This window comes from Hemitrygon akajei, chromosome 2 (assembly GCF_048418815.1).
Source record: "Hemitrygon akajei chromosome 2, sHemAka1.3, whole genome shotgun sequence".
Lineage (NCBI taxonomy): Eukaryota > Metazoa > Chordata > Chondrichthyes > Myliobatiformes > Dasyatidae > Hemitrygon > Hemitrygon akajei.
Window position 1 is genome coordinate 61,229,084 of NC_133125.1, and position 12,491 is coordinate 61,241,574.

Below are 12,491 nucleotides of genomic sequence, written 5' to 3' on the forward strand. Positions count from 1 at the left end.
ATCACAACAGGTCAGCAGCAGATGCTATTTCATTGGCTTTTCACTCAAACCTGGAACATCTAGATGGAATCATCAGAATGCTGTTCATTGACTACAGCTCAGTATTCAATACTAACATCCCCTCAATGCTCATCAATATGCTTTAAGACCTAAGCCTCATTACCTCCTTGTGCAACTGGATCCTCAATTAGCTCACTTGCTTTCCTCACTCAGTTTGGATTGGCAACATCTCCTCCACAATCTCCATCAGCATAAGTGCACCACAAGGCTGTATGTTTAGCACCCTGCTCTACTTGCTTTATATTTATGACTGCAAGGCTAAGCACAGCTCTGTGCCACCACTGTCGTTGGCTGAGTCAAAGGTGGTGACAAATCAGCATATAAGAGAGAGATTGAAAATCTGGCTGAGTGGTGCCACAACAACAACCTCTTAATGTCAGTAAGACCAAGGAGCTGATTATTTACTTCAGGAGGAAACCAGAAGTCCATCACCCAATCCTCAACAGAAGACCAGAGGTGGAGAGGGTCAGCAACATGTCCCAGCATGTTAGTGTCATTATGAAGAAAGCACAGCAATGCCTCTACTTTCTTAGAAGTTTGTGAAGATTTGACATATAATATAAAACTTTGATAAACTTTTATAGATGCATGCTGAAGAGGATATTGACATGGTACATCATGGCCTGGCATGGAAACACTAATGCCCTTGTACGGAAAAGCCTACAATATGTAATAGATAACTTCACTCAACTTCATTCGCTCCATCACTAAACTGTTCCCACAACCTATGGTCTCACTTTCGAGGACACTTAATCTCATTATTTTTGATATTTATTGTTTATTTATTTATTACTGTTATTATTTTTTTCTCTTTATGCATTTACATTGTTTGTTGTCTAGTGTACATTAGTTGTTTGTCCTGTTGGGTGCGGTCTTTCAATGATTCTGTTGTGTTTCTTGTATTTACTGTGATTGCCCACAAGAAAATGTATGTCAGGGTTGTATATGGTGGCATATATGTACTTTTGTGGCGACCCCCTTCCTAGTGCACTCGAACCGGCTCACAAATAGCCAGCGCGCCAGCACAAAGGCCAGTCCCAAAAGGGCGCCAGGTCTGCTTCACCAACAAAGGGAAAAGCCCGCGCAGGACTGTGAATATGAGCCCCCTACAGCATCCGCGCGAGGGGAGGGCGGGATCAGGGAGGCTTTAAAGCGAGGCCGCGAAGTTAGAATAAAATCTTTTTTAACTGCAGTTTATCGACTCCGTGTCGTTATTTCAGCGCTGCGTGTAGCACACCGCTACAATTGGTGATCAGAAACGGCCCAAACGATATTTGGGCCGAAGATGACCAACGCCGCATCTGTTCATGCGGTTTCGTTGAAACTGCCAAGCTTCTGGACGGAGGACACGCGTTACTACTACGTAGTGAGCTCCCTCGACCAGGACACAGCGGCCCAGGTTGAAGAGTTCATACAGTCTCCCCCAGCGGACGGCAAATACACAGACTTCAAAGCCCTGCTCATAAGGACTTTCAGACTCTCACGGCGCGAGCGGGCTGCCCGTTTACTGCACCTGGATGGTTTGGGAGACAGACCTCCATCGGCTTTAATGAATGAGATGTTGTCTCTGGCTGGAGAACACACACCCTGCCTCATGTTTGAGCAAGCATTCCTGGAGCAGCTGCCCGAGGACATATGCCTGCTGCTGTCCGACACGGATTTCAGTGACCCCCGGAAGGTGGCAGCCCGGGCGGACTTGCTAAGGAACGCCAAGAAGGAGAGTGGGGCGTCCGTCACACAGATCACCAGGCCACGCTCCCAGCAGCAAACCAGACCAGGCCCGGCCACAGAGCCCGCTCACCCCAGAGGCAGGGGTGAGGAGACCAACGAACAATGGTGCTTATACCACCAGCGGTGGGGCACAGAAGCCTGCCGCTGTCGCCCGTCCTGCAAGTTCGCGGGAAACGCCAGGGCCAGCCGCCGCTGATGGCTACGGCGGCTGGCCATCGGGATAGCCTCCTGTATGTCTGGGACAAGCGGTTGGGACGCCGCTTTTTGGTCGACACCGGTGCCAAGATCAGCGTCTTACCTCCGACAAGTTACGACACCCGCAACAGGGCACCGGGTCCCACCCTGAGGGCCGTGAATGGCAGCACAGTAAGGACCTATGGCACCCATACGGTGCAGCTACAGTTCGGCTCCAGCCGGTTCACGTGGGACTTCACACTGGCCGCCTTAGCCCAACCGCTTCTGGGTGCGGATTTTTTGCGGTCTCACAGCCTGCTGGTCGACCTGCCGAGGCAGAGACTGGTCCACGCCGAGACCTTTCAGACGTTCTCCCTGCGTGCAGCCCAGTTGCCAGCCCCACACCTCGACTCCATCACGGTGTCCGACAATGACTTCACCAGAGTCCTGGCGGATTTCCCATCGGTTCTGGCACCGCAGTTCACAGCAGCCATGCCCCAACACAGCGTACAGCACCACATCCCGACCCAGGGACCACCCCTCCACGCCCGTGCTCGAAGGCTTCCCCCGGACAAGCTCTGACTGGCGAAGGAGGAGTTCAAGAGGATGGAGGAATTAGGGATCATACGGCGGTCTGACAGCCCATGGGCCTCCCCCCCCCTGCACATGGTGCCCAAAGCGACAGGGGGCTGGAGACCATGCGGCAACTACCGCAGGCTGAACAAGGCTACAATACCGGACCGCTACCCTGTGCCACACATTCAGGACTTTGCAGGAAACCTCCAAGGTGGACCTTGTCTGGGGATACCATCAAATCCCGATGCATCCGGACGACGTCCCCAAAATGGCACTCATCACCCCTTTTGGCCTTTTCGAGTTCCTCCGCATGCCGTTCGGCCTGAAGAATGTCACACAGACATTCCAGCGGTTAATGGATGCAATGGGACGCGACCTGAACTTTGCTTTCATCTATTTGGACGACATCCTCATAGCCAGCAGCAGTCGTCAGGAGCATGTGTCCCACCTCTGTCAACTCTACACCCGACTGAGTGAATACGGTCTAACAATCAACCCGGCCAAATGCTAGTTCGGGCTCGACACCATCAACTTCCTGGGCCACAGGATTACTAAAGACGGGGCAACCCCTCTGCCCGCTAAGGTAGACGCAGTCCGCCATTTTCCCCGACCCACCACAATCAAAGGCCTTCAGGAATTCGTAGGTATGGTAAATTTCTACCACCGCTTCCTCCCTTCAGCTGCCCGAATCATGCCCTGATGTCGGGTCCGGGCAAGGACATTACCTGGGACGAGGAGTCCGCCGCCGCTTTCATTAAAACGAAAGAAGCCTTGGCAAACGCCACGATGCTAGTGCACCCCAGAATGGACATCCCTACCGCCCTCACAGTGGACGCATCTAACATGGTAGTCGGTGGGGTACTGGAGCAACTCATCGCGGGTCGCTGGCAACCCCTGGCGTTTTTCAGCAAGCACCTGTGACCACCCGAGCTCAAATACAGTGCTTTCGACCGGGAACTGTTGGCGCTATACCTGGCAATCCGGCATTTCAGGTACTTTTTAGAAGGTAGGCCCTTCACCGCGTTCACGGACCACAAGCCGCTTACCTTTACGTTCACGAAGGTGTCCGATCCCTGGTTATCCCGCCAGCAGCGCCATCTGTCCTACATCTCTGAATACACGACGGATGTCCAGCACATCTCGGGTAAGGACAATGTCGTGGCGGATGCGCTCTCTCGCCCTAACATTCATGCCCTTTCCCAAGGGGTAGACTTTGAGGCACTGGCAGAGGCGCAGCAGGCAGACGAGGAGATCCCTAGTTACAGAACCGCAGTCTCCTGTTTGCAGCTCCAGGACCTCCCCGTAGGCCCAGGTGAGAGGACCCTACTCTGTGACGTCACCACCGGCCAACCCCGTCCCGTCGTCCCGGCAGCCTGGCGGCGGCGCGTTTTTGACTCCATTCACAACTTAGGGCACCCCTCCATCAGGACAACCATCCGGATGGTCTCCAGCAGGTTCGTTTGGCACGGACTCCGCAAGCAGGTCAGTGAATGGGCCAAAACGTGCATGCACTGCCAGACGGCCAAGGTGCAGCAGCACACCAAAGCTCTGCCGCAGCAGTTCCACCCCACCCACTGGCGTTTCGACCACATTCATGTGGATATCGTGGGCCCCTTGCCAGTGTCGCGCAGAGCGCCGCACCTCCTGACTATCGTGGACCGGTTCACAAGATGGCCAGAGGCGATCCCGCTCACCGACACCACCTCCGAATCTTGCACCCAGGCACTGATCGCCACCTGGGTATCTCGCTTTGGTGTACCGGCCCACATTACCTCCGACAGAGGCACCCAGTTCACCTCCGGCCTGTGGTCAGCTATGGCCAGCCTTTTGGGGACACAGCTGCACCACACAACTGCCTACCACCCACAGTCGAACAGCCTGGTGGAGCGTTTCCACCGTCACCTAAAGTCGGCTCTCATGGCCCGCCTGAGAGGAGCTAACTGGGTGGACGAGCTTCCCTGGGTCCTACTCGGCATCCGCACGGCGCCCAAAGATGATCTGCATGCCTCGTCGGCCGAATTGCTGTACGGCGCACCCCTGGTCATCCCCGGGGAGTTCATACCAGCCCCAAGGGGGCACGAGGAAGAACCCGCAGCAGTCCTGGGCAGACTACGCGAGAGGCTCGGCAACCTGGCCCCCATACCCACTTCGCAGCATGGGCAGAACTCGACCTGCGTACCCAAAGACCTGCAGAACTGTAAGTTTGTGTTTGTACGACGGGGCGGGCATCGGCCACTGCTGCAACGGCCCTACGAGGGCCGTTTACGGTGCTCAGGAACAACAGGTCCTCGCTCGTGCTGGACGTTGGGGGGAGAGCGGAGGTTTTCACGGTGGACCGACTCAAACCGGCCCATGTGGACGTGGCGCAACCGGTCGAGTTCCCGGCACCGCGGCGCAGAGGCCGACCTCCCAAACATGGTCCGGCCCAGACTGTGGACATTGGGGGGTGTATCGCCGGTTCTGGGGGGGGGGGTTATGTGGCGACACACTTCCTAGCACACTCAAACCGGCTCACAAATAGCCAGCGCGCCGGCACAAAGGCCAGTCCCAAAAGGGCGCCAGGTCTGCTTCACCAACAAAGGGAAAAGCCCGCGCAGGACTGTGAATACGTGCCCCCTACAGCATCCGCGCGCGGGACAGGACTGTGAATACGTGCCCCCTACAGCATCCGCGCCCGGGGAGGGCGGGATCAGGGAGGCTTTAAAGCGAGGCCGCGAAGTTCGAATAAAATATTTTTTAACTGCAGTTTACCGACTCCGTGTCATTATTTCAGCGCTGCGTGTAGCACACCGCTACACTGTGATAATAAATTTACTTTGAACTTTGAGCTTTGGAATGGAAATACAGTACACTGTTGTATGAAAGCATTCCTTGAGTGGGACCAAAGATTTGCCAAATGTCCTCTGCTCAATCTGCATGTCTATTTGAAGCATTACTGTATTCCTCACTGCATTCTCAGCAAACTTGACACCAAAAAGAGGTGTTGAGCATAGGTGTAAAACGGGCTTGATTTGTGCAGAATGCTAGTAGTTTGAGGCAGTATGGAAACTGGACATCTGCAGATAGGAAGTCTACAATAGGTCATCAAAACTGCTCATTGCATCACTGGTACCAGCCTACCCACCATCAAGGACACATATACAGAAAGTGCAGTGAAGGGGCCTGTAACATCATGTAAAATCCCACCCACCTTGCCCATGGATTGTTTGTCCCAATCCCATCAGGGAGGAAGCTACATGGCAAACAATCCAGACCCATTACTCTCCCCAAGCAGTAAGGCTGCTGAACACCTCCACCCAGCAACCCATCCAGCCACACACCCCAACACCACTACTTTATCATTTCCGTAAGGTCAGAGTCACCTTATGTACAGACGTTTCTGTGTCTGGCATCCCTTCATGGACATATAATCACTATGTGTATAAGCTGTCTTATGTATTAATATTTATTGTGCTCTTTATCTCATTGTGTTTATTCGTGTCTCAGGTGATCCAGAGTAACAATTATTTTGTTCTCCTTTACACTAGTGTACTGGAAATTACATTAAACAGTCTTGAACCGCTTGAAACCCTTGGACTTTTGCTCAAATGATACTTAGTCAACTTTCAATTTTGATGCCGATTCTTGTTAAGCGGTTAAGTTTATGCTTTTTGATTTCCAGCAACACTCCTTGTGATCATAAAATGAAAGCAACCATTTTAATTCCGAAAATATTGTTTTGAGGCCTGTGTTGCTTTCCATCCTACTTTATCATCAATGACCTTCATCACCAATTAGGCTGGGGTGATCTTTGGGGAATTGTTAGTATCCCCAACAAATACTAGGTGAGAGCTAGCAGTGTAATTGTGCCCAATAGTTCATTATAGTTATTGAGCAGTCCAACCCACGTTAATATAGGACTTCATTCTAATGCTATGGGTGCTCACCAGTCAGCTACATTTTCCATTCCCTTCCCCATCCCACCCCTGCAACCAAGAACTCTGCTTGTCCTTTTAAAATAATATACAGTATATATATACACATACACACATAAACAGCTGGAAGCAGTTCATTTAACAGTATCTGGTCACTCTTTTCCAGATCCTAATCAAAAGAGTACAACCAATGGACCTCAAATATTTTGTCCTATCTAAGTATGTAATTGAACCTCTGTATACATATGTACGTGTCCCCCACCCTTTTCAACTTAGCCTCCTGAAACAGACAGAGATATTGACTCATCATCATGAATATCCTAAACAAACTGATTACTGGTGATCAGCAAAAAGGCAGTAATTTAGCCTTGACATCACCATCTAAAAACAGAAAATTGGCCTCAAGGTGTCTGTTTTATGTCATTGAACAGTATATTTTGGGTCAATTACCTTTGAAAATCAGGCTGTGCTGTAAATGATGAAGAACAAAAAGCTGTTATATCAATTCACAAAAGATTTCACTCAATTATGTATGTAAAACCTAGAACATAGAATCTCATTGCATGAGATTCTCAAGTGATGAGCTGTGACCCCAGCTCCAAAGATAAACAAATGCAATGAACTATTGTAATATTATAAGAGGAGTTTTAAGATTTATTGTTTATAATTCATGATTATTTATACAGGAGCTTGAAAATAGGGAAAACTGTGATTTCAACTTGTATTTGTAATAAACAAAATTATTGATAGTTAAGTTAGAATCAATTGATCTGATTGTCCTTGTTAATATGATCTGTTGAAGTAGTCATTAATTAACTTAAATAAATTGGACTTATGAAGTAGGTTTAAATTTTTCTTGAAAAATTCGGAACCGTGTGAATATTTTGACATCAGAAGTTTCTTGATTACTCCATTGAAATCCCAGATTAATCATGAGTATTTTCCATTTCTCAATCAGTGCACAGTTTTGATTTTTAACAATCTTTGCTTATCCACATGAATGCAGAGCTGTTTTATTTTTCTTCTGCCAACCAAACAATTGCTCAGTTTTGATGATCAATGGCAGAGAGTCTGGTAAAGGGAAGATGCTAGACATTGTCTAAATAGACTTCATCAAGGCCTTAGACAAAATCCCACATGGGAGGCTGCTCTTGACATTCAGGATGAAGTACCCAATTGGATTCAGCATTGGCCTAGCAGGAAAAGCCACAGAGTGGAAGTAGATAGTTTGTCTCCCTGACTGGAGAACTATGATTTGTGGTGTGCCACAGGGATCAGTGCTGGGTCTATTTTTTTTTTCACCTTTATTAATGATATAGATGATAATATGGTATAACAAAGAGACCTAGGAATAAGAATCCAAAGCTCTTTGAAGGTGGCGTCACTGGCAGATGGTCATAAAGAGAGCTTTTGTCACATGGGCCTTGAGTACAGGAGTTGGGATGTTATATTTAAGTTGTCCAAGATGGCAGTGAGGCCAAATACGGGATACTGTATAGTGTGAAGTTCTCATCTACATAGAGGAAAAATATCAGTAAGTTCAACAGACTGAAGAGAAAATGTATAAGGGCGCTGCTGAGACTTGAGGACCTGAGTTATAGGGAAGGTTGAATAGGTTAGGACTATTCCTTGGAGCGCAGGGTGATGCAGGGAGTTCTTGTAGAGGTGTACAAAATTGAGGGGTGTAGATGCGAACAGGCTTTTCCCCTCAGGTTGAATGAGACTAAATTAGAGGTCATAGTTTTAAGGTGAAATATTTAAGGGGTATCTAAGGAGTAAATTCTTCACTCAGTGGGTAGTGCAAGTGTGGAATGAGCTGCCAGCAGAAGTGGATTGTCTTGTAACACTTGAGGAAGTTTGGATAGGTATTTGGATGAGGGGGATTTGGAAGGAGAGGTGCAAGAATTGTAAGGGATATAGTTAAGGTAGATAATCACAGTCTTTTTCCTAGAGTAGGGGAGTCTAAAACTAAAGGGCTTAGATTAAAGGAGGAGGGGTGAGTTTAAAAAGTGACCTGAGAGTCAACTTGGTTACAAAGAGTGTGGTAAGTAAGTAGAAAAAGCAGTCAGAGGAATTGGTACAAAGTTTAAGGCATTTTGACAGAGACTTTTAAAGGGATATGGGACTTGCTTAGGTAGACAACTTGGGCAAAATGGACGAGTAGGGATGAAGGGCCTGTTTCCACACAGTATAACTCTGTGATAAGAAAAATCAATTTTTCCAGAAATCATAATGTCGGTGTCACATGCCTGCATTAAATATTAAATCACGGTCCCATCCTTTTTTTGTAGGCTGAAGTTACCACACAGAATGAAGATGAAGATAAGCCACTTAGTTTGGCCTGGCCAGATACAACACGTAAACGAATTATCTTTCTAGTTATACTGCCTATTGTGTCCCTATTGTGGTTAACCTTGCCTGACGTTAGGAAGAAGGTAAGCATCTGTACAGATTTTCTTTTCTCAGTGTTTTAATGCATGCACAGTACTGGGAAACTGCATCTGCAACAATGAAACAAATGAAAGTGGAGAGCAAGAATGAAGCTGAGGAAAAGGAGGCAAACAGGTCTCTAAAACTTAATAGTAGAGAGACAGGGTCAGGTTCATTTGTTTAAACACATAGATTGAATAAAAGCTCAGTTCCATTGTCTCTTTAATACATACAACATAAAATTAATTTTATATTTAATTTAATTTCTACACCAAAGAAATCTTTAGAAGTAATTGTTAGAAGTTTTATCCTGTGCAAGACTATTAATCTCAAGGGAAAGGGGAAGGAGAAATTATGCTTTTAGGCAGGAACTAAATTGGGAATGGATGTGCTCAGGAAAATGCATAACAAGAATGTGGAGGTTGCTTATAGGAAACACTTGAGATTCTGGATAGGTTTGTCCCATTGATGGAGGGAAAGGGAGGTGAAGGAACCATAATTGACAAAAGATGTGGGATATCTAGTCAAGAACCTTCGTCAAAGTTTAGGAAGCAAAGATCAGACAGAGCTCTAGAGAGTTACAAGATGCCCAGGAAGGATCGGCAGAATGGATTTAGAAGAACTAGAAGGAGGCATAAGGAGGCAAAGATGAGTAAGATTAAGGAACCCCCCCCCCCCCAAGGCATTCTACATGCACGTGAAGAAGAGAAGGATGGCTAGAGTGATGGTAGAACCAATCGGAATAGTAGAGGAAGCCTGCATGAAGTTGGAGGAGGTTGGGAGGCCCTTAATGAATACATTGCTTCAGTATTTACTAGCGAGAGGAACCTTGACATTTGTGAGGACAGTGTAAAACAGGTTGATATGCTAGAACATGTCAATGTTAAGAAAGCGTATGTGCTGGAATTTTTGAAAAAACAATAGGATTGATAAATCCCTGGAACTGGATGGGATATACCCCAGGTTATTATGGGAAGCATGGGAGGTGATTGCTGCATCTTTGGTGATGATCTTCACATCCTCACTGGCACAGGTGTAGTACCAGATGATTGGAGGGTGGCAAATGTAATTCCTTTGTCCAAGAAAGAGTGTAAGGATAACCATGGGATTACAGACCAATGAGCTCTATAAAACCTTGGTTAGACTACTCTTCAAACATTGTGTTCAGAAAGATGTGCAAGATATAGAGAGAGTGCAGAGGATATTTACTAAGATGTTGCCGGGACTGAAGAGCATGTCTTATAAGGATAGGTTGAGCAAGCTAGGGCTTTTCTCTTTGGAGCAAAGAAGGATTAGAAGTGATTTGATAGAGATATGCAAGATGATAAGAGGCATAGATCAAGTGGATAGACAATGGTTTTCTCAGGCCAGAAATGGCTAATAAGAGGAGGCATAATTTTAAGGTGATTGGAGGAAAATATAGAGGGAATGTCAGAGATAAATCTTTAAAAAGGAATGGTGAATGCATGGAATGCTCTGCCAGGGCTGGTGTTAGAGGCAGATACATTAGGGCTATTTAAGAAACTCATAGATAGGATGATAGAAAAATGGAGAGCTATGTAGGAGGGAAGGTTTAGATTGACCTTAGTATAGGTTAAAATGTTGGCACAACTTCGTGGGCTGAAGGACCTGTACTGTGCTGTCATGTTCTGTATTCTGTGTTCTAAAGAAATAAAATAATGGGATATTGAACATTTCTTGTAAGAGAAATTACAATTCCATCACTCATTATGAAACTTATTTATTAGCAAACATAATGATTAAATATGGGTAAATATTGATCCTCTGATTGCTGGATGGAGAAGCAAATGCCATGTGTGTTAGAATAAAAGGAAGCATTGCAGATGCCTCAAGTATCATTCAGAGAATTTGAGGGGAAATTTAGAATTGATGATTGCAGCATTATTCATTTTATGAATTTCATAATGTATTTAGGACAAATCAAATAGAACTTGTGATATACCTAATTTGATCCTACTTAAGACTGGAAGATTTATGATCAGTATGTTCAGTGGAAGTATTTTCTTATAACCCAATTTCTTTTTATACAACCTCTATCATAACACTGAGATAATGAAGATGCTAGATGAAGCATTAGTGTGATTTGGTGTAAAGGAAAGTGGGAATTATGTGGAAAGCTTGTTTGTTAAAGAAATAATCCATTCCCACTCCAGAGATATAAATAACTCCATAAAAACAAGCTGTTTTGCTGGTTAACAAAATAATTTACTATTACTGGAAAATTGCTTGTACATTTAAAGTTACATAAGTTGATACCCAAGTTTATTTTGAGTTGTGCTGATTTAGGAGTGTACACTCAAAAATTACACACGCTTTTCTCATGTTGCAGAGCTCCAGGAAATTTTTTGTAATTTCCTTCTTTGGATCAATCACCTGGATTGCAGGCTTTTCCTATCTAATGGTCTGGTGGGCTCACCAGGTAAGTACGTTCATTTCTAGTAATTATGAACCATTGTTTTATTCCTTGTTTCATTAAGTAGTTATCGGATAGAGAATCTTAATATCTTTAATCCTTTAACCTAAGAGAAAGTCAGCCCCCTGTTGTAAGTAAACTAGAAGAATGTATGTACAGTACATAAGGCTCATATTCTGAAATCTGGAAACTAATTTTGAAAGTAAATCTTGACACACTTTACTGCATCACATGTTTAGTTATTGTATACAAAAGGATGAATCTTTACAACAGGGACATCCTCTGAGGTGATTGACAAAGTCTATAAAATCTACACCAGGGATTCCCAACCAGTTGATGGTAGAGGTCCATGGCAAACAAAATTTGGGAACCCCTGATCTAGACCATAGATGTCTCGAGATAAATAAATACAACTGTAGAATGAAAACACCAAAATGCTAATTAAAATCATGGGATTCCTTTGTATTTTAAAAGGGTATGTTTGTATTGGTCATTATAAAAGTGATTATTTATCAACCTGAGTAATTAGATACATTATAACTAAAACAAATTCTCTGTCTATTTTTCAGGTGAAAAAAATCAAATAAAATTAATTAATTGCATATGCATTTGCCACATTAGTAAAGGTTAAATTCCAGGTAACATAGGTAGTTATCCTGAACAAATTTTAGCCTTTGAAGATGTTAATTAGATGTCTAGTGTCAATGTAAGAATGTTAGGCTTACTGTACTCCATTTTGTTTCTACATTATGTCAATGGCATGTTGTGCCGTGGCAAGAACTAGCACTGCAGTTGAATCTGGAAGCTGCTTTCAATTACTCTTTCCCTTTCCATCCTGGGACTTGCCTGAGAGCCACTACTCTGCAGAAATTAACCAACACTTCTCCCTTGCATTTGCTGAGCATGACCCCATTTTCCCACTGAGTTGAGTGGTGAGGCTTGAAATTTAGACCCAGTCTGAGGAAAAAGTAAGGAAGCAATAGTCCACGATGGTCAAAAATTAAAAGGTAATATTACTTGCTAGTCACTAAATGACCAGAGATTTGACTTCTCTTTGATGCAGTGTTATTTTCAAAAATTGCTTTTTAAAGGATTAATACTTTTTCCAATGTTTCCTGATGTTTGCTCAATGTTCAATTTTATTCACAATTCCTCAGTGAATGAAGCAGTCC

General features: G+C 45.2%; 1 protein-coding gene across 6 annotated transcripts in view; it reads left to right on the plus strand.

Moving 5' to 3' along the window:
- LOC140742044 (sodium/potassium/calcium exchanger 2-like) overlaps positions 1-12,491 on the plus strand; it is a 252,401-nt gene that overhangs the window by 224,933 nt on the left and 14,977 nt on the right. For all 6 annotated transcript variants that reach the window (XM_073072769.1, XM_073072795.1, XM_073072805.1 and 3 more), the window contains 2 exons: positions 8,747-8,890; positions 11,236-11,325. In XM_073072769.1, the coding sequence (XP_072928870.1) occupies positions 8,747-8,890; positions 11,236-11,325 (234 nt within the window). The remainder of the gene's footprint in view (positions 1-8,746; positions 8,891-11,235; positions 11,326-12,491) is intronic.